The sequence below is a fragment of the Coturnix japonica genome, chromosome 5, assembly GCF_054131305.1.
Source record: "Coturnix japonica strain WE chromosome 5, WE-NBRP24, whole genome shotgun sequence".
NCBI classification, from domain to species: domain Eukaryota; kingdom Metazoa; phylum Chordata; class Aves; order Galliformes; family Phasianidae; genus Coturnix; species Coturnix japonica.
This window is the reverse complement of record NC_140667.1, coordinates 41,364,302-41,390,163: the sequence shown is the minus strand read 5'-3', so window position 1 is coordinate 41,390,163 and position 25,862 is coordinate 41,364,302. Positions and strand designations below refer to the sequence as shown.

Sequence of the window (25,862 nt, the reverse complement as noted above, 5' to 3'; positions counted from 1 at the left end):
TTTTTTCCATTCAGTTTGCAGAAGTTATGTCAACAGGAATCCCAAAGCCTCTTCAGAATGAATCGTAGGGTACTTGCAAGGGAAATACCTTGTTCTGGTGTCATCATTGCAATCATCTCAAATTCAAGTCTGACTGAGCAGGCTCATTATAATTCTTACCGTGTTCTTCCTTGGAGCAGCCTCTCCCGCCTCCTCCTGTACAGAACAAAACAAGAGCCACGGGGGTGCTCGGATTAAGAAAAGAAAAGACACCCAGCACCTCCCCCCAGCAAAACTTGCACTTCTATTTCATATAGTACCTCCAAACTACATACTGCTTTAAGAGACTTTCTTGCCACTACCAAATGAAGGTGATGGATTCACAAATACTGGTTTTCTCTTCCTAGGCAGGGTTGAACAAAGAGTGGGAACACAGAGCGTGTGTTATTTACCTTCTGAATGTGGAAGTGTAAAAAGCATGCCAGTCTTCACAATGAGAGTTTCCCAAGGAGAACCACACACTTTAAGACTGCCTAATTTTTCACCTGGGTAAGATTTCTCTCTTTCTTCTTACAACGTTGACTAACAGCTGAGCAACAGATAGGAAAACAAGACAGTGCAATTGGGTGAAAAGAAGTATGGGGCTAAAAGCACAGGAAGAAAAATTGTCTTAAGCACCAAGTTCATAATCTAAACTTAATTCCTGGAAATTCAGAAGGTTTTTTTCAACTGTAGACCTCAGGTCTGATTCTATGGGGCTCTGACACGTGATCTGTATAAATATGTGGATATCTCCCACAAACCTTTCCCAGTGAGTTATCTGCTTCTCACAGAGTTTGAAAAACAGGAGGCAGGACAGGGTTAACATTTCACACACTTCCTTCAGCCCTGCAGATGGGCTGGGGTTTTGTTTTCCTGGTTAAAGGAGGGAAGCTGAGGCATACATTATAACTCGAACTGAAAACTCTTCTGGTGTAACGTGTTTGCAGCCTTTTTGTATTTGACGAAAACAGGAGCAGGGAGGGATAACTGCAGATTGAGCAAGTTGTAAATGTCTGGTAAAGGCACAAGGGAGATCCCAGCGTCCTCCACTTTTTCTAAAGCTCCTGGGGGCTTGGCAGGGTATTGATACCCCTGAGCCTCCTCCCAGCCCTCCTACCCCCTCCCCTCAGCCTGACCACATCTTTCAGCCCTGCTTGGACGCCAGGTGTCTTCTATCCGTGTCCTCCGGGCGGGGCAGGCAGAACATGGGGATCGGGAACCCCTGGTCGGTCGGGGTGCTCGCTTTAGGCTGGGCTGTCGGCTTTTAGCATCCCTGCTCTCCCCCTCCCCCGGTGCTGCGGAGCCTCTGGCTGCTGCCGTGCTCCTGCCATGTGCTGCTGCTGCTAGTAGCTAGTCGAGCGTGGCTACGGCTGCCAACTCCGCCAAAGCAGCCTGCATCCTCCTGCGGGGCCGGTGACCCAGTAAGTATCGAAGGGAGCCTCTCTTCCCTTCCCCTCCCTCCCGGGGCACCCAGCGCTGCTGCCGCCGCCGCCTCACAAAGGGATTCGCAGTCTCTTCCCACTCCCTTTTTAAGGCAGTGCGGAGAGGGACTCGGTGAATTCCCTTCAAAGCTATAGGGTGGCTCCCTCCTCCTTCTCATCCTCCTCCCATCCTTCCTGCTTCGGCTCTCCTCAGCGAGCCAGGCTGCTACTACACCCAGCTGAGGCTGCCCAGCCTTCCCCCGGCCATGCCGCTGCGGCTCGCCCCCGGTGGCTGACCTGTTACTCTCCTAGTGCTGCGGCTAAGCTGACGTGGGCTCGGTTTTGGGGTGTGTACGTGTGGGAGGTGTCCCTGGGGGAGGGCTTGGCTCGTTTCCCGAGGGCTGCTCAGCCCCGAGCCCCTCAGGTGGGCTGCAACGGGGACCACACCGCCCCAGCATCTGCAAGGGATCGGGCGAGTCCAAGACCCAGCAGCACACGCTGCCCAGCCCCGACCCCTCCAGCCCTTACCTTATCTCCACTCTCCCTCTCTGCTGGGATTCTCGCACCCCTCCTCACCTCCCTCTGCAAACCCCACCGCCCCACTCCCTTCCCCGCCCCTCCCCACTTTCTTTGATTTATTTGTGTATCGCTTGCCTTGGCAACCACCAGTTCCCCTCAGTCAAACAGCGCAGGCTCCCTATAATTTGAAATTAATTTGTTTGACTGCAGCATTGAGACAGGAAGGTCGGGAAATTTATTTAATTCTTTTTCCTCCCCGTGCAAAAAGGAAGCGATGAAATTTCCAATCGAGACTCCAAGAAAACAGGTGAACTGGGATCCTCAAGGTTGGTGAATCTCTATTACTATCATTATTACAATAATAACAATTATTAGTGTTATTCCTTCCGTCTCGTGACTCGCAGGAGACTATTTGACTCCAAATGGGAGGAGACACTGTGTGCCTGTCTGCCTCCCATGTGCTCTGTTCGTTCTTTCTTGCTGAGCCCTACCAGGGCGTTAGAAATTGCTCCAAAGATGTGGGGTTGTGTGGGTACGTGGTTAAAATCTCATCTAGGTGTAAGTTTTACAGTTCTGTATTTGATATCTCCCTTTCCTTCCATCCTTTTTCTTGAGTATTTCCATAGCAAACTTGCCTGGGATGGCTGTGATCTCTGGCTCAGAGCATTGTTTGTTTTATCTGTCGCTCCTTTGTTGTTTCTGGTCATCATTGTCTCTGCTAAATGGGTGGTATAGGAGTGGACACAGATGTGACAGCTTGCTAAGGGCTCCTCTATGGTAAATGCTGGCAAGCAACTGGAGCAAAATGCTGCTGCAATATAACCCATGATGTGGACAGTATAAAAACACACATTAAATAATGGATCCCAAAGGGACCTTTTGACTTTTTACACTGTCCTGTAAACAATTGCTGAGCCCAAGCGGATAGTTTGATTAACTCCATAGTTAGGCTTGGAGTCTGTCTTGGGGAGTGTTTGTGTGATGGTGGCAGGTGATTTACGCCAGTGCAGTGGTTTTCAAAAAAATGATCCAAGTTGTTTTTTAAAACAAACCACAGTGAAACACTCTTTTCTTTTTTTTTCTGGGCATGGTAGAAATTCATATGTATCCTACAGAAGAAATAACTGAAAAAATCCTGTTAGCAGTGTATATATTTCTGTAAGCAATGTCATATTTCTGTGCATTGATACAGGAGCAGAGCAACTTGGAGCCATATACTGAGGGTTGCAGTAGAGCTGCTGGCAGCTAGTAGTTGTACGGCAGTGCTTGCAGGAAGTATGAAGTGATAGCATGGATTTTACATATTCATCTGTTCTGTAGCTCTGGTTTTAATGGTCTATTTGTCTGCCACTCTATGTGTCTTAATGTCTAAAAAAGAACAATCAGAAACATTTTCTTTTGGTGTAGAAGAAATACAGCATAATAGATATCTTTCTGCTGAGCAGATCTGGTGTGCTGTTTGCCTAGTATATGCAATTAAGCTTTAGTTTAAGCCTTACTACATCTTTAATTAGGTGAAAGCTGAAGTTGACACATCAGCCTCCTCCACCCTCGGCTTCACAGACAACACACGGGCATTAGCACTAACAAATTTGGTTATTTCAATAGGAGCATATTCCTTGTCCTGTGGTCAAAACTAGGTGTGGTGAAAATTTGCTCTTCCCAGGTGCCTTTTTGAATGTTTTTTCTGTAGCTTCATTTTATGCATTGCAAAATGCCTTTTACTGCAAAAAGCCCTTCCCTCCCATCCCCTGACAATACATGCAAGAAGGAGCTGTACTGCTGGTATTCTGCATGCAGTCTCCCTGCTTGGCAAACAGCTTTACAGCATATGGGTCCAACAGGTGGTTGGTCACAATGTAATAATGCATCCTGAACCACAAGGTATTCTAACTTGTTAAGGACCTCAAACCCAGTGGGCTCCCCCTCTGATAGGCTGATTCCCTGGTAAGGACTGCAGAATCCTACCTGTTATTTCCCCTCAGTGTATAGACTTCATTAGCCAAGCAGCAAGGACGTTAATGCATAGCCAGGAAGGAAGCAAGAGATGTTAATTTCTAATTCTCTGTGGGACTCAGGAAATAGATAAAAATCAATTGAATGGAAAAAGGCAAATTGATAAGGAAAAATTGTCTAGTGTCCAATCAATACAGGAGTAGTTTGATGTCACATGTGTAGTCTCTTCTCTGCAGGTACAAATTTAGAAGGATGTTATGTTATGGATACTGTTTTCTTAGATCAATGTTTAAAAATCTATCAGTGAAATGATACAAAGAGTCCTCAGTATTAAAAGCCAAACTTGTGTCCAGTGAATGTTCACACTCCAGTAGCAGGCTCTTTGCAGTGTGTTTTGTGTGGCAGTTCTCTGTTCTAGTCAGATGGAGAACATGCAGCTTCCATGTTTCTAACATGCAGCTTCCATGTTTCTGTCTAGCATAATTTATGCAGACGTGTGCTAACACTACTTGAAATATTTCAACCAATGTTTCTGGTAAACAAGGTAATGTTCTGAGGATGAAAGTGAGAGCTATGGCATGTCAAAGATTGTTTAAGTCAGTTTAGTCAAGGCAAAATTTTCTGGATTGTCTGTCTGCCTATCTATCTATCTATCTATCTATCTATCTATCTATCTATCTATCTATCTATCTATCTATCTATCTATCATCTATCTATCTATTCCAGAAACATTTCTAAAGCCCACAGCCCTTGTTGTGGGGATACGAGTGGCTTGAGACTGATTATACTGCTGGTTTTTGATTCCAGGTTGGGATGATAGACACTGAAAGGAATTAATGCTCAAATTCTGTATTGGTGACTGTACTATATATATTTAGATAGATAAGTAAAATTTGCTGGTAGATTTTTGTCTCATATAAACCTGTTATTCTCACTTCACATCAGTGAAGATCGATATACCACAGAAATACTTTGTGGATGGAACAAGTCTGAAAGAGTGAACTTAACATAAGAGCTCATGTGTTACAGCCAGCTAATTGGTCTGATTTCTAGAGTGTTAGACTAGAATAAATGAGGCATGGTGATAACTGAACTGTATATACTTTTATCCTGTTGTGCAGCATCTTCACTTGTCATGGCTATGGAAGTTATTTCTGCAGTCCCTGTAATTGATGAATGTATTTTCTAGATAAATCAATTATTTCATAAACCTGGGAGTACCTATGGTTTGAGTTCTCTTAGGGAAGTCCCCTCTTATCCTAGGCATTCTATAACTCCATTCACTATCAAATGTCATCACAAAAGTTATTAGGACTTGTTTCTAACATTCCAATGTGAACATTGTCCTAGAATCTCACAAGAGAATTTATGTAGTGTTCATACACATTGAGTGAGTTGGTTAACAGAAGAGCATAATCCCGAACAGGCTCCTGCAGAAGAGCTGGACACTCAGTAGGGTACAGGATCTCATACTATGTATCCTCACATTTGGGGGGGGGGGGGGGGGGGGGAAGAAGGAAAAAAAGAAAAAAACATCCTGCCATTTGTCTTACTGGTAGAATCAACCTGGATTTATGCTATCAAAGAGCATTTGATTTGCCTGTCATTGATTTTTTTTTTTTTTTTTTTTTTTTTTTTTTTGCTTCTCCTATTTGGTGCGATTTAGGCAATGCAGTCCTCACAGTAATTAGTAAATCAGATTTTTAGTTTCATATGTCACACAAATTCTCATCTAAACATTTTGGGATGTAAGATTGCATTTTGGACAGCATACAAGGACTGACACTCTTGTAATTGTTCTTCTCTTCCTTCATCTCCCACCTTCCTCTTGCAGTTCATTACACAGCCCTGCTGTCTGTACTTAAGTTGGCTTACAAAGTCTTTCCATATATATTTTAAGCATCCCTCATCCTGACCAAAACATCTGGATAATAACAGGAATATCTTTTTTTCTTTCTTTTTTTTCCCCTTCTAATTAGCAGCTTAAAATTGCTGCCTCTTCCTAGAAGAGGATAGATGTGACCCTTTCCAGTATGCTCAGGAATTATCTCCAAGCATGAATGTCTTACAGAGTGATGGTTTGATGTTTTTTCCAAGGTGATGATGTTAGTAGGCAGAAAATGGAGTTCAATGTTGATCTGTCATTTGTGCCTCCAGGTTTTTTGTTTTTGTTTTTTTGTATCATCATTGCAGTGATATGGATTATCAAAGCCCTCTGAATTTTCAGCTAGACGTTAATCTCAACATTGACCTTTTGGAACTCTGAAGTTTTGGTACAAGCTCTTTTCACAAACCCATCTTTTGTGTAAGGTAGCTCTCTCAGTTTGAAACCTTAAAGTCATGCTTTTATTGTCATCCTCACATTTTGTGTTAGTGATCTGTGGGGAATTCAAGCTGGGATGGAAAGTCTGGAGTTTTTCTGATTCTGCCACTGACTTTTTAACTTTCATTAAGTCACTTACCCTTTCTTCTCCTCCTTTCTTCTCTGACTGCAAAATGGAAATACTAATATTTGTCTACTGCACAAGAGTGTTGTGAAATATAATTAACTTGTTTAGAGCAATCTAAGATTTGCTACTGAAAGCAGATCACATGTATTGCAATCAGTGCTAAAACAATTAGGAGGGAGAAAAACAGCCTGTCTTTATACACAGATCACATCACTTAAGAAATAAGGTTATCTCTGCACTCCACAACTAGAGGAAACTAGCATTACTTCCACATCTCTGCAGACATTGTAGACTCAATTGAGTTTCCCATTAGATGTATACAGGGACACTTGATAGTCCCCAGCTGCCTCTCCAGATGGTCACACGTCTTCCACAGGTCCTTCAGTGGGATTTCCCATTTCACCTGAGACCTCAGGAGGAACTGGACACCTGCATTTGGAGATGAGTCTGTTCAGATAGCAGGATTGGATCATCTCTTAATGGCTGCTGGAAGAATTCTTCATTGTTGACTACTCAGTATAAAATTGAACTGGCTGCATAATGTTACAAACTGCTCCAGTTTCTGCTTTTTCTGCTATCTAATGTCAGAGACCTATACAGAAAGCAAACTATTATAAAGACATAGATGAGTAGAATGAGGAATCTCATTTCTGCCCTCTCTTTTTAAGAATATATATGAAAGTATGTTTTTAATATCATTAAGTGCAGCTGTGGGTTAGACAACTTAATATCCTTCTGCACTAATAAGACATTTTTAGTAGCTCAGCGTAAGAAGACATTGCTATGGAAAGTTGTGATGTGTACAAGCATAGCTCTGTTCCCAACAGTTGAGGGCAGGATACTGACCATGTGCTGCTTGCATCATAAAATCATACTGTTTTTGAGTTGTCTTGAAATTGGAAAAAGTAAGGATTCAGCAAGGTCAAATTAATAATAAAAAGGAAGTAAAAGATTGGACAACAGCTTTCTTATAGTAGTAACAGTAAGAAAAGACTGAATAATAGTCAAGGTAAGAAAGGTGAAGTATTCTTATAATGCCATCTATATTGTGAGGAAAAGGAAATGAACAGAATCAAGGGCACTATGATGCTGAAAGTCTAGAACAAGGATAGCAGTAGAATTGTTAGCAACTGGAGAAGTCAGAAGAGAGATATAATTTGACTGAAGAATACCAGTGCTATTTTTGCAACGTTGTACAAAAGTAATCCATTAATAGGCTTTTTGGCTGAAAATTCCCTTGGGCAGGTCTTGAAAATTGATGCTACCTGAAGTGATGGAGTTTGCTTTTGGGAGAAAGACATGTGATATCTGTTGTAATTGAGTAGCTTTTGGTTTAGCTTTTTTTCATGTATATGGATTTATGTAGACAGTGAATCAACTATATCAGCTTCAGACAGAAGAGTGCACATATATTTTGATACAATATAAGTCTTACTCTCATCATTTAAACCAGAGTTGGGTTCTACTGCTCCAGTACAAGCAACATGAGGTTTTTCACTTTAAAGTATCAGGACTTTGCTGTCCCCATGAATAAAAGGTAAAAAAATGCCTGGAAGAGAGAAGAAAAACAAAAGAAACAGATAATATTAGAGATGGAAATGTGCTCTAAGATGAACCCACTGACCTTAAAAATAACTTGCCATTCAGTTCTCACCAATTAACCTAATGAGATAAAACAGCAAATGAGAACAAAACCAATCATAAACTCAATTCTTTTTGTTTCATGGTCCACTGTTTTTTGTTTGTTTGTTTTCTTTTGTTTTGTATTTGATATTTTTTTCTTCTGGGCTGCTTTTTACAGCTACATAAAGTTAAATATCAATTCAGATCATTTAAATAAACTGGTGTTTAAAAAGTGAACAATGATGATTATCTTACAGTGTTAATTAAATGATTTCAGGGGATATTTTCTCAGTTTGAGAATGCTGGAACCAAGAATTCATATTTAGCTTTAACTGTTAAAAAGATTCCCATACTACTATAAATGTTATTACTGACAAAGGTTTTGAGCAGTACACGAAAGACGTGTATCAGTATATGTTAGTCAATTGTTCCCAAATACAAGCTTAGGAGATCATTGTTAAGATGTTGAAGTTACAGTACAAATTTCATTTTGGATAAATTTTAGTGTGAGATATGAAAATGAAAGCCAGTAGTGAGATAGAATCTGCTATCAAAATTTGTATAGACAGTAAACAATTTAACTACTAAGGGGCAACAGAAGTTAACATCTTAAAAACCATCTTCTTAATAAGCAATGCAAGTTATTTTGGCATCACTATCCTACAGAATCATCACAGTGTTTCAAGCATCAGGCTTTGAGTATCTAGATTTGTTATAGCCATATGTTCATATCTCAGCAGGACTGACTCATCTTTTCTTTCTGAGGAGAAAGAAACAACATGTTAGTGACTTGACTGGATAAGGATTTTGGATTTCGGTAGTATAAACTTGCACCACTGAGATTTTAAGTTTCAGAGATACATTGTTTAAAGCTATTTGCATTATTCCTCTGTTATTCAGTGCTGTCTCATAATAGTATTGGCATGATTTGAAAATAGCAAATACACGCTGACAGATTATCCATGTTTTTTAATACTTTCACCTTTAGTATTTCTTTATACTAAAGAGATACCTGACACACAACTTGGATTTCTCATTGCCAACAGATATTATTTGTTGATTCTGATTCCTAAAAATAAATATCTGCTGCCATTTAATGGACAGTGAGGCAACAGAAACATTTACAAAGGATAGGTATGTATGTTAATGGGCTGAAGGGACACCTCTTTTTTCCTAGAGCAGCAGCTTAAGGTAAATACAATGTCCTAGGACCCCACAGTAGGTACTCGGTAATGTGAGTGAGCAACTGTTATGCTGTTTGGGTGTGACTTAGTTTGAACATAAAACATCTAAATATAGATAGGTATTCAAGTATAATGCAGAAGCATATCAGTGAAAGGACCTGCTACAGTCAAAGGGAATATAGTCACATATGGTTGGTGGAACCTGGAGAACTTTCAGGAGGTGTCTGGTTTTGGGTGAACAGAATAACTTCCTGGGATGCACTCACCAATATGGCCACATCTGTGTTGACTCTAACGAGTTATATTCCAAGACAGAACAAATGAGGGAGTTGATGAATTTTTTGCATTTGTATTTTGAACTTTAGCCCAAATGGCTTTGGGTATCTCCTCGCTAGGAGGATTTAGAGGACACCATTCTTTCCTGGTGGATTCATTCTCAAATTGCCTGGGCTTTGGGGTCATGAGGGGTTATACAGTCATTCCTCGTGCATCTCTGCCAGAAGCTGTAAATTACTATTCTGAGCTTGGCATTATTAGTGGTGATTTCACTTGTTACCACCAGCTCTGAGTACAGAATGAAGTCATATTCACCTATTATTACATTGTATAGGCATACTTTTCTTAGATGAAGCTTAATTTGGCGCAAAGCTGACTAAGGGGACACAGCTGTCTCCTTCTTCAGTTTGATATCCGAATGCATGTAGCTGTGTGTCAGTGATGCAGTATGACAACATTGCAAAGCACTATTAGATTCTAGAAACCATAGCATATGAGCAGATACCATCCTTATGTGGCTGTGAAATTTCATCATAGTTCAAATTGCAACTGTGTTTCTATACTCTTATCAGAATAGAAGTTGAGCATGAGACAAGAAAAGTTCCACATAATTTGTTTGTTGTGGCAGTCTCCTTATCTAAGATATCCTAAACTGTATAATGCATAGCAGCTCTGAAGCCAGCTCTGTGCAGCCAGGATCAGCCTAGTGTTAACCTGAAGCACTGTGTGCCCGACTGGTGGCACTGTTCACCTGTTCTGCTTGTGATTGTGCGGAATGAGTCTGGAGTCATCATGAACTACTTACTCTTGCTTGCCTGAGCTCTCTGACTTAGTTACTTTCTAATAATTGCCCCATGAGCAGTTAGGACACGTAAACCATTCTGACTGCAGTAGCTTCACCAATGCAACTTGACACACTGAAAATGGAAATGAAAAATGTATACATTATAAAGAATCTAGAATAAGAGAAAATAAAAATGTCGGTGCTGAAGAAGTACATTTCAAACAGCAACTTCCTCTCGCTTGCAAAATGTCTCTTCTGCACACAGTTTCGTAATATCTAGCTTATATATATTCTTTCTCCTGTTTTCAAAGCACAGTAAAGCCTTCATTAATTTCAACGAAGACTCAGTTACTCTCTACAGGAACTTAGCACTAACTAGTACAGAACCTTGGTATATACAAATAATGTATCTCCAGTGAACTAAAAAATGGCCAAACAGATATGCTCCTTGCAAGATTTCTGACCATTAATACGTGAATAAAAATCCACTTCTATTGCCATTGCCCAGAAAAACTGAAGTAGTGAATCATTACTAAATTTTGTTAGAATTCACAGTATTTTTCTATAAATTTAAATTATAATCCAGACAGGGGAAACCACCAGTAGACTGATAAAGGAGTTCTTGTTTTTACAGAGAAGCACCAGCGTGAGCTCTTTAGGTATGGTCAGTAATGTGCCGATACATCTCAAAGGATGAGTCAAGAAATCTCTGAAGGTGCTCACACTGATGTCATTGTGCATGTGTTTTTCTGATCTTGTTTGTATGTGAAAGGTGTGTTCCTTTTCTGTTAACATAAGAGTCCTGCAGCAAATGTACTGCTCTGGCTAAATGATGTATTGGTATCTTACATTTCCAGCTTATAGTATATAAGTGGTGCCACCACAGGTCCTCCTCGCGTGACTGTGAGGCAGCAAAGAGATTCCTTCACTCCACTGCTATGCCATACCACTAGCAGACAGCTGTCATCCGTCACATCTCAAATATAGATTAGGTAGTTTCCTACACAGGGCAGAATGGAGCAATGGAGCTTTATTTTGTTTTTTTGTTTTGTTTTTTTTTTGACTTCCCTACTTGTTTCTCTTTCCACTAGGTTTCTATAGGTAAGAATGTTCTTCCCTTTATACACAGGTCTTCTCATGCTAAACTGTTACGAGATAAAAGTTTCCTTCACTGGTTGGTCTGGCCATGAGACCATTTGCTGGATTTTTTGTGTGAAATACCGAGACAGGATATTTGAATGATTGCAGTCCAGCTTCTCCAGCAAAAACCCTGTACTTACCTCATTGTATGAGTACTTGGAAACAGAATACCTTGAAATCGTGTTGTGGGACATCCAGACTCTTCCTAAACGTTGCTGGAATTCTGGAACACTTCCTGGAGAGAGAAATGTAATTGACTTATTTTACCCAATGGCACGGCATGATGCAATGACATTTATTTATTTATTTATTTAAATTAGTCTTTAAAGGGAAGATTGTGGATAAGCAGCAGCATCGCTGCTTCAATGAGTCAGTTGTTCCTGCAGGATGAATTCTGCAGAGGACTAGGAAGCAGCTGCTTATTCCTTGATGCTTGTACTTGAGGCTTGTGACATATGGACAAGAAAGCAGATTTTCTAAATATTGCCTAATAAGGCAAAACAATGGTGTACACATCTCTTCTGACAGGAACTCTTTTTCACAAAGTCATCACTATGCCCAAGGATCTTGAGCCAAAAGCACTTGCTTCCGATTTGGCTCTTGGCAGAGCAGATCTGCATGGACTAGAGCTCCCAGTTTTAGCAAAAGCAAGAGATATCAGTCTGATGCTAGGGAAAGATGTTTTAGCAATGATTATTAGTTTTAACCTTATTTCAGAAAGCAAAAGGTGAGGATTTTTTTTGGGTTTCTCTGTATTCAGTTTCTCTAAAAATAGCCTCATAAACCTGATGATAGTAGCAATGCTGCCAGTGAGCGTGTTGGAACAAACACAGTCATCGGTCTTGAAGCAGAGGGATTCCCTATTTGGGGCTTGCCCCTGTCAATCACTTCTAACCTTCCCTCAACTCTTTGTACTCCTCAACGCAATGCTCTTCTACTCCATTTTCCATTTCCCAGTATGTGAGGTACCTTGCCAGGGAGTTCACTGATGCATCCCATCACTTGTGGCTTGGCTCCTTGCTCTGGCTCAAGTGTCAGAGGCAATGGAGTGGGCAGCTGAGAGCAGAACTGTGGGAAGAGGAATCACGCAGCAAGATGCAGGTATGCTACTTCCCATGCTGCCAGCAGGACTGCAGAGAAATGAGAGACAAGAACAGATGTGTGTATTTGGAGGAGGGCAGTGTGGAAGAGAGGTCAGGAAAGAGAAAGCAAAGCAGGGGGAACAAAATTCGAACTACCCTCCAGTAGTGTGCAATCTCACTTCAGCACAAGACAAATCTTTCTCAAGAGCTCATCTGGACTTGGCAGCTCTGTAAGTAGTGCTACAAATGGTGTCAATAGCAGTGCATCTTCATGTTAATGCCAATAAATGTTAGCGAGGAACCCCCTGAGGATTGTTGTCCTGAAGTCAAGCTGGAAAGAAAAAAGATGTTTTCAGCTGTTGCTAGAGTTCACACCCTATCCTATACCCCATCCTTTTGACCAGTGAGATGTCACATGTCTTAGAAATGTGCATTGCCTGGGAGTAGTGGGAGAGTGGGGGAAGTATCCCAGAATACCATGATTGTGACCTCGGCAGAGAGATCTTTTTTAATGTCAGTGCATAAGTTTTGTCTGATTACTCGCACAAATCAGTCTCGGGTGTCGTCTTATTTTCCTGCAATTTGCACTGCCTCAGTATGCGGGAGTGCGAGGGCTGTGTTTGCAACAGAGTAAGAGTAAGACTTGGACAGTCCATTTTAGTTTTTTGTGGGCAGGCTCTAACTGCAGTTCTGAAGGTCAGGGTCAGAATCTGTTTGGATGTTCTTGTAAATAGTCAGCAAGGGCAGCTCACAAAAGGAGTATCATATTTTTCTTTTATGACTAACAACACAAAGGAATATAATTTGTGGCTATCTATTCATCTTGCAACAGACAGAGTAGAATTTTTTATATAGAGAGTGGAAAAGAGCTTGTCCCTTAGAAGAATTTGAAGACTTGCTAACACACTGATGGCAATTAATTGTCATACTTGCTTGATGCGTGTATGACAAAGACCATGTTTTAATCACCTCCTTAAATTACTCTTGAAATTATTTGCTAAAATCTTTGTGGCAACATTTGCATGAGATAAACAGTGAATACACACAGTATCAGTTTTTTTCAGTGTCACGGGAGGTTACCTATTGTAAATAAAATACTTTGAGATATTTAAATAATCATGAAAGATTATTAAACTTTTGGCATGACTGGTGCGAAGATGAATGCTGAAATGCATCTGACTATTTTTCACAGAGGGGAAGGGAAAGAATTTCAACCGCATTTTCCTATTGTGAGCTGACCAGAATACTGAGATGCATTTTCTGAAAGTTTTTATACCCTTAACATTTTACCTGTTTGCTTTCATGCCCTGGATGGTAAATATGGTGTACAACATTAGGCTGTTTTCCCAGTTTATCCTTCACTGGTAGCTTTTCTTCATTGGTCCACATGGGAATGCAGGGTACAAACAGAAAATATAGGCCTAAATGGTTTCTGGCAGGTGACTGTCCGTCCAATTAGAAACTTTCAGTGAAGGAGATTTCACTCAAAAGATGTTCCCATGTTAAGCTGTCCTTGCAGATGGGCTTTCTCCTAATGCACAATCCAGTAATTCACTGAAATAGATTAAACAGTTATTACTTGTAAAGGATCTAGGGAAGAATTATTCACTGGTTTTTGTTGGTCAGTTCTTATTTTTGTTTGTGAAATATGTTTTGCATTTTCACACTTGGTCCGAATGACATTTTCATTGACATTAAGATGTTACTTGAGAATATTGCAATGAAAATCTAAGTGGCTAGGTTACAATGAATCATGTTGGTATTTTGATACCATTTAATATTCTAGCGATAAGCGGAACAGAGAAGCATACTGAATAAAACAGCCTTTTCCCTGCCATTTGGAGATTGCTTTCCTTTTCTGAAGTAAGAAGAATGTAATTTCATTTCCATTGGTTGGTAAATATATTTATGATGAAATTTTGAGCTGGAGGAAAAAAAAAGACACAAAGCTAAAGAATTAAATTATGACCGTGTTCTTTTCCCATCCCTCTCTTCCCCTCACCCCTCTCCCCTGCTTTATGAGGAGAGCTTTTTTGAGAAACGCATCACTAAACTAAGAAATCTACCTGGCTTTTTGTGTCTTAAAGCTTTTTTCTGTGCAAATCTTAATAAAAATTGGATCACTCTGCAAGAAGGAGCCTAGAAATACTTTTGAACACCTCACGTTTATGATCAAGGAAAATTATTGTCATAAATCATTGGATTTTTACAATGATCTGAAAGAAAGTGGTATACAGTAATGCAGTGCTATCTGGAATAGATTCAGGAGTGTGGCACTCTTGTTCTAAATGCTGCTGATGTCTGAACTGATATTTTAAAGAATTTATAAAATAATTATAACATGCAATTATTAATCAGAACCTATACAAATATGAGTTAAGGCTAGATTTGTTGACTTAGTGAGCTGTTTTATTTATTTATTGGTGATTAAGAGCACTGAGATTTTCATTCTGCAGGCTTTTTTTTTTTTTTTCCCTCTATGCAACCTTTGTGAAGTTTTCCTTTCCTTGCTTTGAAGAGCCTTTTGAGTTGTGCGCTTGAACTACTATTCTGCTGTGCTTTAAAGAACTTACACATATAAATGGCAGCACCTTCCAGAAATACAATAAGTATAAAAATGGTATTCAGACCCTCCTCTCTCTCGCTACATTTCCTGACTAAAATTCAGCTAGCTTGTACATTCTTCTTTTGTATCTCTTCAGGGAGGCTAGGCTCAGAATTGCTGAAGTGAAATGATAGAATCCCAGAAAGTCTTTCAACACCCTCACAAAATCTGTTGAAATCAATGAAAAAAGACATAACATAACTCAGGAGAATAGTAATTGCACAGACTATAATTTTTTTGCGTGCTTGTTAAACTAATCACAACTAGATTAATAAATAATACAGTTGATCAAGTTTACACAGCACCCCATTTCTGGCTATTTAACATCTGCAAACAAATGGTGATTTTCTTGTTTTTTAAAATTGCCAAAGAAATCAAATTTTATTGCTGTTTTTCCTTGATTAGTTAAGATTGTACACAGCTCCTGCCAGCATGAAATATTTAATGAGTTTGACATTTAGCTTTATGTGAAAATGTGTGCTGCTAACATTTATTTTCTCAAATGTGTATAGAAAATGGGTGAAATAAAGTGCTTATGTGTGAGAAGAAAAATGAGAATGAAAGGTGATAAAAAGTGGAAAAAATCAAATCAAGTCAATAGGACAAATGAATGTTTTTGTTCCATATTGACTCAGCTCCAGTATTTAATGACAAGAAAGCATTGCTGTTGGAAGGCTGCTTGCTCTCACTCTCTCACTCTTTCTTTCTCATGCGCTTTATGGTAGTTCAAGTCTTGATCTATACATTGATATTCTTATAGTGTGAGGGTAATGGACTAATGACTTTTTTTTTTTTTTTTTTTGCCAAAATCCATATCCAAACCATGATTGATGGGACTTAGAGGGAAAAAAAAGTGCTGAATGATACACATCAACTCGTGTCCTCAGCTCTGTTGTCCTTTGTCCAAGCTAGCTGTGGTGGTTTGACCTGGGCGGGCTGCCAGATGCCCACCTAGCTGTTTCTTCACTCCCCTCCTCAAAAGGACATGGAAAATCTTGTGAGCCAAGATAAAGATAGGAGATTGCTTACCTGTTGCTGGCACAAACAAAGCAGACTGATTTGTGGAAAATTAATTTAGTTTGTTGCTGATTAAAATTGATAAAATGATGAGAAACAAAGACAAAGGTTAAAATGCCTTCCCATCTTTTTTTCTTTCTCCTCCTTTCCATTCCTTGTTCTGAGTGGTACAGATAGATGGAGAGCAGAGGCTGTGGTGAGGTCCCAACTGTTCCTCTGTGCCACTGCTTTTCCCGTGCGCTTTTCCCTTGCTCCAGCATGAGCTTTTGAAGTGGGTGCAGTCCTTCAGATCAGTCTGCTCCAGAGTGGGCTCTGCAGGGGCTGAGGTTCTTCAGGAAATACCCGCTTGATCTGGAGCAGAGTTCTCCACAAATTGCTATATGGATCTCTGTTTCAGCATAGTCGTCTCCAAGGAGCTCCCCCCAGAACATGGAGATCAGTCTTCCTCTCCTTCTCTGATCTTGCTGTCTGCTGGATAATTTCTCATTTTTTTTTACTTACTTCTTTGCATTTTTTTATATACATTTTTCAGAGTGACCCCACCAGTTTCAGTGATGGGCTTGCTATGTCTGTGCTGAATCCGCTGTGAACCTGGCTGGAACCAGCTATGCCTAGCACAAGGCAGGCCTGTAGCCTACCTGCTGCTAGCACCGTGCTGCATAAATTCATGCACTACCATAGAGATCAGATAGCCCAGTACTTGGTTTAGTTGGGCAGCTTGCTGCACAGCTATATGGAAGCAGCAATACTCGGGTATTATGGACAGGAGAAACTGGAAAAGACGCACATATAATTTGTCCCTTGGAAAAACCTACTATCAAATAGGTTCAACAGCATCTTTCAGTGGAAGGCTAAATTCATTCTAATGAGTTGCTGCGTAGAGAAGTTTCATGTCTGCCTTTAAAGAAACTCCCTGGAAATAGCATAGCCACTTAAATTCCACTAATCCTTCTGATCTCCAGTGTGCCAGCATCACTGCTCTTTGAAGACCCTTTGGATAGCTGGGAAAATATAGATACAAAAGGAGAGATCTTAAACAGTTCTGGCTGTTGAATATACATATATATATGTATATATATATGTATGTATGAACTGAAGGTGTCCTAATGAAGAAGAATATAAGGCACATTATAAATCAGTGGTGATTTCTTGTTTTCTCATAAAAATTGTGTTCCAAATCAATTAAGCAGCTGGGATATTCCAAGAGCTATTAATTAGTACATATCAGTTATAATAAATAAAGCAGAATTATGTAGATTTCTTTGGAAACTTTCCAAGAATCATAATTTCAAGCATTGGCTGGGAATTGATGACAAATAATTCAAAAATTGCAGAAGCCCTTTTATATGATATTTTTCCCACTGCTGCTACTGCCAGAGGTTGCAAGGCGCTGGTTATACATGATTCCCTCTAGTACATATTACTGATGTTTCTCTTCCTACCAACAGAGAGAACTCAGTGTATGAACTTTTCCTGTATTTCAGTAGTGTTATATTGTGATAGGATGAAATGCTGACTGTATGCCTCGTGCCAATTTTATAACCTATCATACTCCTCTCTTCTCCCTGTACCACTCTGGGACAAGAGCGATTGGGAGTGAACAGTGCTACTTTCAGTCTACATTCGGTCTTTTTGTTTTAATGTTAGTTGTCCTTTCTGCCTTTACCTGTCTCTCTTTCTGTACTTAGCTGAGAGCCTTACTACTGATGGCTGCATTTGCAGCAGGCTGCTGAGATGTTGCTGAAGTCAGCAGCGCTAATACTGCATTAGAGATCCCACTTGAGGGAAAACAGTGTTAGATTTAACCAGTGGGGTACTGCTGCAGTAAACGCTGTCTGCTTGGAGGCACTCTGTGCATTTTCCAAGCTAACGATATGCCAAGCTTTGCTTTCATGAGCAGTAAAATGTAATAGCAATGCTCCTCACTTTAACAGCAGTTTCCAGCAAAGTGCTGTACAAACAGGAGCGTGAAATTCCCCCTGCATGGAAGGCTAGACGCAGCTCTCACTGTTCAAATCTTGTGACTGAACCCCCTAGGGATGTGCAGTGGAACCAGAGCCAAAACAGCTTCAAACACATTGACACTGTTTTCTTGTGACTGTATGGATGCAGCAGCCACTAGACAGCAGCTCTTGTTATTATGCCCCATCCAGAACAACAGCCACAGGGATACTCATGTTCTGCCCCGTGTGTAATCGTAGCCTGCAGGCAGGATTTTGTCTTCCATTCCTTGATCACAGCTAGAATGTCACCTGTCAATTAGCCCACATCATGCAAAGATGCTGCACAGACACAAAAGCAGACACAATCATGGTCTACTGGGATTTTTACTCTAAAAGCCAGATTTTCTAAACTAGAGACAGATTTTCTATTGTCCTGTGTGTAAAAATCTGTACATTTATTGTGTTGGTTGAATGGATGCTCTCTACATTACAAAATGTGTTTAAAGAAAAACACACACAGCAGAGACGAAGAAGGGAAGGAAGAGGCTGAAATAGCAAGTAAAGCAGGTGGCCTGGAAATGATTAGCCACGTCTTCATAATGCAAAAATTTAATGGCTTAATGATTTTTTTGTTACATGTGGCCAGAAACTTCTATTTTTCATTACTTTCCTCATGCATATAGCAACCTGCCTGCTTACTTTCTGACACATAATTCCCACTATCCATAAACCTTCATGCGTTTTCTGCTTGTGAGAAGTGCATATTGATGATTGCTTAATACATTGATACCCCTTGTCCTTGCTCTGGCTTCCAGGCACAGCCTTGTTATCTTAACCCAAGCAGCCAGCAGCTGAAATCACTTGGGGGAGGTGGGGGAGGTTGTAATATCTGAATGAAATACTTACACACCCCTCTCCCTCAGAAGCTTCTCTTTGGAGATGAGCCATAGCTTAAGAGCTCAAGATTATATGTCATCCACTGGCAGGCTATGCTTCTTCTTGCCTTTCTGTGCTGGTTCATCAGGAAGCTTCCGATGCTAACTGCTGTTTGTGGCCATTTCAGAAGAGTGGCGGTAGGGGAGGGGCAAGCAACTATAATACTCTAGACAGTGAAATGAAATAAATGAAGCTCATGAAAGGACTTCAAGGAATACATCCCTCAAAGTCCATTCATCCCTGTTTCTGTACTATCAATTTTATAAAAGGTTGGTTCTTCTATTTTTAGTGACCAGTTCAGAAAAGCTGAGCTAGATTTGACTATCATGTCACAGACTTTTCTGAGCCTTGGCATTCCAGGTCTTTGCTGAAACTTCACACATTTGGCAAAATATCATATATTAAGTGGAGGTAATGCTGCCTCCTTCAGCAGTGATAAAGAATTTACAAGTGCTGGTAACACAGTCGTGTGTGTTCAGGTGGCATTGAATCATGGAACAAAATAAAAGCACTATATAAGACATTTAATTAAACTTGACCTATGTTTTTTCACAGTTAGATATTTTAATGGGAACACGACAGAAAAGGGTCCATACTTTTCAAAAGATAATATAGTGTTTTTTTTTAAAATGCTGTTGAGAAATTCCTCTAAAACCAGATTTCTTCAGTATCTAGTATGTTCTTAATATATTGGATAGGGTAGTTATCTATATGTGGGTCAGTGTATCAGAGCCACACTTATGTTTCCATACTTAAAAGGCATCGGGACCTTCTCTCAGCAGTTTGGTACCTGTTTGATGCCACCCATTTGAGGCAGCTGTACTTTGAACCTCTCTGGAAATGTTCCCTTTAAAATAGAACTATTTTCACAGACTTGTAGCAGGTAATTTGGCTCACCCTGCTGCTGCTGACCTAGCTATTTCTGATAGATGTTTGTCTAACCTGTTCTTAGAAACATCAGTCTCTTTATGCAGTATATTGCAGGGCTTTAAAACCATTAGAGCCCTCTATCACAGTGCCCAATCTCAGTCTCCCTTGCTGCAGTGTGAACAATTTTTGAATGTTGGTTTACACTGGAAATGGTGGTGATTCATCAATGTTGTATTACCAAATCCAGGCATTCAGAAATCATGGGGAAAGTTCTAAAATTCATATGGTAGTTATGAAGAAGTACAACTCAAGTCTTTTTCTGCCATTCAGCTTCTGACTGTTGCTTACAAATCCTTCTCCTCAGCTGCGCTGAGAAAGCTGAGGTTTGCATGGCACCTGCTTGCCAAAGCTGTGGTTTAAAGACAGTGGCAGATTAGTGCTGTCCCCTGATAAATTTTGAGAACTGACAGGAAATAGAAAAGCCTTTTTCGATCATTGAGTCATTTTATAATGTGCTGGAACAGGATTTTACCCCTGCAGAACATGCCTTGGGGAATAATATTTTTTTATAGTTTAATGTCTTGACGATGCCACTGCCTTTGTGGAAATAACAGATTTCCAACAACTGAATATTTTCTAGACATCACCTGTCCTGGCGGTGGCATGTTTCTGTTTCTGCAGTGAGAAGAAAATCTTCTTATTTAAGTGATCAGATCCTTGAAGGTTTAATTTGCAGCCACAAACAAATGATTAAAGCAAAGTGTGTATGCAATATCAAAACCAGTTTTAATCTCAAAGCAATGTTGCATGTTGTGCTCCTTCAATAACTACATTTTACTCTACAGTGTTTTGCTTTGTCCCAGTCTGCTGATGGTCAGTAGGAAAGAGCTTCTTTGATTCCTTTATTATCATGGGTATTAGCAAAAATTTTAGGTATTTCAATGGCTCGCTTTACCAAAGGAGAGCCTGGCTGCCTTGTTCAGAAAACACGTGCTAAGTGAAGGCAGTGGTGTTCTTAGGGGTGAACAACTCTTCAGATTCCAAATTTTAATTTGATCAGTAATGCCAGAATCTTCCCTTGTTTTATTCTGAAATTTATTCAAGGCTTTCTCTCACTGGTTAGGGACTGTGTCATGATACTGGTGTTTTCCTTTGAAAAAGGAAAGGTATACTTTCCTTGTACTATACTATACTTGTCTACCAGCATGTACAGGACTGGAAGTTTATCATTGTTTCTAATGAGGCAGACTAAGTCTCCTTCGTTATTATTTAACATACATGGAAAGGACTCTGTTCTGGGAAAAGCCAGTCTGAACAGGAGATAGTTTTTAACAACATGGATTAATAAAACAGATACTGTCCTACATTTATTGCAAGTGAATCCTCTTCTCTTGTACTTTTTGTTTGTACCATAATCAAATCACAGAATATTAAAGGAACTTGCAAAATGTATGAAATGAATTCCTTTCCATGCAGTGAACCAAGCCAATTAGAGATAGAGCTATAAAAGGAACTCTGTTAACTGTTTCTGACCCTTTCATTATGATGCTTTATTCCTATCAGTGCATGATTTTGTGATTTTTTCTCTGTCAGTATGAACTTTCAAGTGCTGTTTTCCTGTCTATAGCTTTTTGGGATGCTCAGGACTTCTCACTTTCCTTGATCCTAAGTTTACTCATAGAGAGTGATGACAATTACTGGAACAAATATCTACTCTGTTTTTTGTTGTTGCTTTTTTGTTGTTGTTGTTTTTTGGATAAACTGTCTAACTGCTGCTTTAAATATATCATGAAGCATCTGAGGGGTGCTAACTGCAGTTGTGCATTCTGTGTCAGGATTGTAAGAAAGTCATCCCTGTTCCCCATCAGTTGCTTAACTAGCTGCTCTAGTAGAATCTTCCTGCGTATTCATTTATATATGATAAAACACTTTAGGATCAACATTTGTACATACATTTAGGTTAACTATTACTAAAATCAGAAACTGAAAGCCCTTAACACAGTTATTATTAAATGAATTAACTTTTATTTTAGAGATAAGCAAGCCATGAACATTAATCCTTTGAGCTGTTAAAAATAAACAATATTCAAAAGAACCCTTTTTGTTTCCTGCTCTAAACTTCCCATCTTATTCTTAAAGGAGTACAGCATATTCTTCTTTAAAGAGAGAATTGAGCAAGCCATGGTATTACAGCGGAACTGTTAATAATATTTTGCCAGAATTATGACACAAATAAGAAACAACAGAGGAAAAGAAAACTCACAAAAGCAGTTCTAACTCTGCCATCCCTTGACCTCTTGTTCAGATGGGAAAGGATAAATTATTTATGGGATATCAAAATTAGGAATCTACCTACACTGAAACATGTTTCAGCCTAAACCAGTCTGTACCAGTCAAGGTCATAGCTGTGTGAATCCTTTCCTCTTCTTACCATGTGAGCCATGGAATTCACAGAAATTATACTGCATGGATGTACATCAGCTAAACCAATTCTGGAAATACTCAAATGTGTCTTAGTTCAGAAAGAAGATGCTGTGATTCAGATGTTTCATATCACTCCATCCTATCTGGTACATGTTGGGAACCATTACTGATCTTTTGATGGTCAAACTAAGCAATTGTGCAACAGGTATTGCAAAAATGAAATAACAGGAGGGTAATCTAACTCAGAGGCTTTTTGTCTGATCCTGGATCCTTTCTAAGGATATATCTGAAGATACATATGAAGAGAAATATTAAGTGAAAAGTGACAGTTCTGTCTCCTAGCACAACTGATACTACTTTTATAATGAGCCAAGGACATAAATACCTGCAAAAGTCCCTCAGCAAATATCACCTTGTATAATGCTTATCTTAGCTAGCAAAAATTTTCACATTCTTAATGGATAAATGATTTTCTGAATCTCTCTAAAGTTTTTGCTTATACAGCTGGTTTGTCCTATTCTAGAGGTAAAGGGAAAAAAACTCTCGAAATAACCTAGGTATTAGTATGCAAAAAACATGGACCCTTCCAGGTGTGAAGAGTTATACATATGTGAATAATGTGGTTTATGCAATTTGAAAATGGTACTTAGGAAAACTGTGTATGAAGATCAGGTTCATGTGTTGATTTTGAGTAAGGGCTTTTACTTTGTGTTTCAGTGGCTGTTCCCTCACCAGTGCCAGCTTGTGAACCTGAACCCAAAACAAACGGGCATTACGCATCTCCACGGCTCTCTGTTTCCTCCCGAGCAATGGTTGTCGCTACCATGGAAGCACCTTCTCAAGGCCTGCAGACAGTCATGAAGTGGAAAACTGTGGTGGCCATCTTTGTCGTGGTCGTGGTATACCTGGTGGCTGGAGGACTCGTCTTCCGTGCCCTGGAGCAGCCCTTTGAGAGCAGGCAGAAGAATACCATCGCATTGGAGAAGGCAGACTTTCTTCGGGAACATGTTTGTGTAACCCAGTTAGAGCTGGAGACACTGATTCAGGTAGGGCATATGAAGATAACAGAATTTCTGTTCAGTGTGAACAGTATGGCAGTTCTCTGAAGAGCTGTATTGGTGACATAAATAGGAATTAAGTGTATTCACTAGAATAATTAAAAACATGTGCAAAGAAAATCATAACTTAATTATTGGTACACATTTTTTTTGTGTGAGGTGGCACATTTTCAAAACATCTCTATGTTTTCAAATGATATGGTCTAACTTCTTTCTCCAGCATTAAACACAGCAACAAAGAGAGGCAGTAGAATATGGTAGGTGGGAATTATGAAATAAATATTCTGTCAAGAATTTCGAAGTGGAAGGCACAGTAACTCGGGTTTGCTATTGAGAATGTAAGGTAAATGAATGATTGTGAAAGTATACAATTCAAAATAAAAAGTAATCTGCATCTGAGAACTACAGATTTTTTAGTTCAGTTTAATATGAAAAACTTTAGAATGATTTTTGAAGTAAATAAGTACTAAATATCTAGAGATAAATGAAAAATGAAATAACATGAATACCTCTGTCAAAGGTAGAGTTACCTTTCATTGTTTAACATTCTAGATTAAGAAAGTGTGGATCTAGTTTGTCACACTTCAGTACAATGTCTTTTAGGATTCCATGTAGAAAGCTATCAGTGAACGTGAAGAAAATAGAGATTAGATAAGAGATGTGAGATACTGAAAGAGTGTATTCCAACAGTGTCTAGCGCCAAAATTGAACTTCAGCCTTGTATTTCAGACCTGAATTTGTCTGAGCTCTCCATGAACACAATATATTTAGGTGTGGGGTGTCATACTGGAGCCCCATTGTGATTTCAGCCTCAGAACTGTTCCTTGGACTATTGCGTCTGTCCATCCAATTTAATTTTACAAAGTATTACAGACACAGTATTTCTATTAGGAAACTGTTCCAGTATCTCATTGCTGTGACAACTAAAGTGTTCAACTAGTTTCCAGCCTAAACTCATTCCATATCTTTGTAGTTGGTCTTCTGTAGCCAACCTTCCTCACCCCCTCTCCCTCCCCATTGCTTAATCAATTCCTCTCCCTTGCCCATGTGTGCAGACAGCAACGCTCTTCTGCTTCTCCTAAGCCAAACAACATTTTTCTGTTTCTTTGCAGATAGATGTGGGCTCTCCCTGCTTGTACTGTATGTTCACAGAAGACAGGTCAGTTCTGAGTCAGAAGCTGTGTACCTGTGTTTGTGCAGCCTGGTACTTTAGCTAAGGAAGCAGCATAGTGCTGATGTGACTATACAGCTTTTGGATCAGGGCTGGCTTGGATCACACCCTTCATCTGTCTGCAAAAGACAGGTGAATATGCTTAGTTTGCAGTGTGAATTCTTCTGGTCAAAGATATTGGCTCACATGCATTTCTCATGGCAGTTTTGCAGAGATTAGCGCTTTTCTCACCTCTTTAGTATGATGTAATGATTAGAGGATTAAACTTGGGTTCTTTTTCTGTTTTTTTGTTTGTTCGTTTGTTTTCCTGAAGTGGGAGGGATGAGAGATACCGCTATTTAAGGATGTGCAATATGCTTTGTGTATTGCAGAAAGTGGGATGCAAAATACATAATGACAAGCTTAGCGCCTCAACAGAAGAGTAGATTCCTGGTAACAGACTACGATACAAAGATTTACAATTGCTCTTTCATTAGCATAAGCTATTTATCAATTTTAGTTCTTTACTTTGCACAGTCTCCTTTCTTTCAGCTCAGAAGTGGTGATATTGAAATAATAAGCAGGCATGCTATGTGTTTAGAAGGCAAATATTATGAACAAATCTTACCTTTTTTTGAGATTTCAGTATGTCCTTGGGCATTATACTGTGCAACTAGAAATAATTTTGCTAAGGTAAATTAAATGTGTTTAGTAGCTTAGCATGTGAATATCTTAAGGATAAGCAATGTGAAATATTGAGAAAGATTTGTCAATTAAAAACAACTTCCTTTGGATTTTTCTATAAGTCTGGGGGTGAACCTGGCACTGGGGATGTCTGCAGGTACAGAAAAATGATTGACTTGCACAGAACAGTGAACCACTGCTCAAAGATAATGTCAGAGGGTTAACATTGTGCTTTCATGCCTTCATGTCAACGATCTCAAAAGTGACGTCTCCCTAGCTGGCAGAATGGATGACTGCATTGCACCAAATGTGGCATCTGCCCTTATAGCTGTGATTTCAGACTGATGTGACAGCCTCCATGGGTCCTGGCTGCTGTGCTGTGTGCAGTTATCATCTGGCTGAAGGAACTATTTTTTATTAATGTTGTCTGATTACCTGACAGCCTTTAGATAGAATATGAAAAAAGGGAGGCCTTAGAACTGGCTTGTTTCCTTTTACTATGGGGGTGACTCCAGAAGAATCTTTTAAGAAAAACTATCTTTGTTAAACTAATGATGGAAAAAAATAAATCTTACAAAGTATTCTCCTTTGGACAATTTGCAAAGAGGATGTATGATACTGTACAAGGAAGATGTGACAAATTCACTGTGGATGAGGTCTGGTTTACAAATTTGTCTTTAGTAGCCCATTGCAAATACTGTCATCAGTTGTGCAAATGT

General features: G+C 39.6%; 1 protein-coding gene across 2 annotated transcripts in view; it reads left to right on the top strand.

Annotated features, from left to right (window-relative positions):
- Nucleotides 1-900: 900 nt before the first annotated feature.
- Nucleotides 901-25,862, top strand: part of KCNK10 (potassium two pore domain channel subfamily K member 10) — a 50,664-nt gene continuing 25,702 nt past the window's right edge. The window contains exons 1-3 of one of the 2 annotated variants that reach the window (XM_032445033.2): nt 901-1,442; nt 2,230-2,287; nt 22,969-23,297. In XM_032445033.2, coding sequence (XP_032300924.1) covers nt 2,236-2,287; nt 22,969-23,297 — 381 coding nt within the window. In that variant the 5' untranslated portion in view covers nt 901-1,442; nt 2,230-2,235. Of the gene's footprint in view, nt 1,443-1,544; nt 1,790-2,229; nt 2,288-22,968; nt 23,298-25,862 lie in introns of those variants that run through there. The other variant, XM_015865415.3, reaches the window with a different exon arrangement.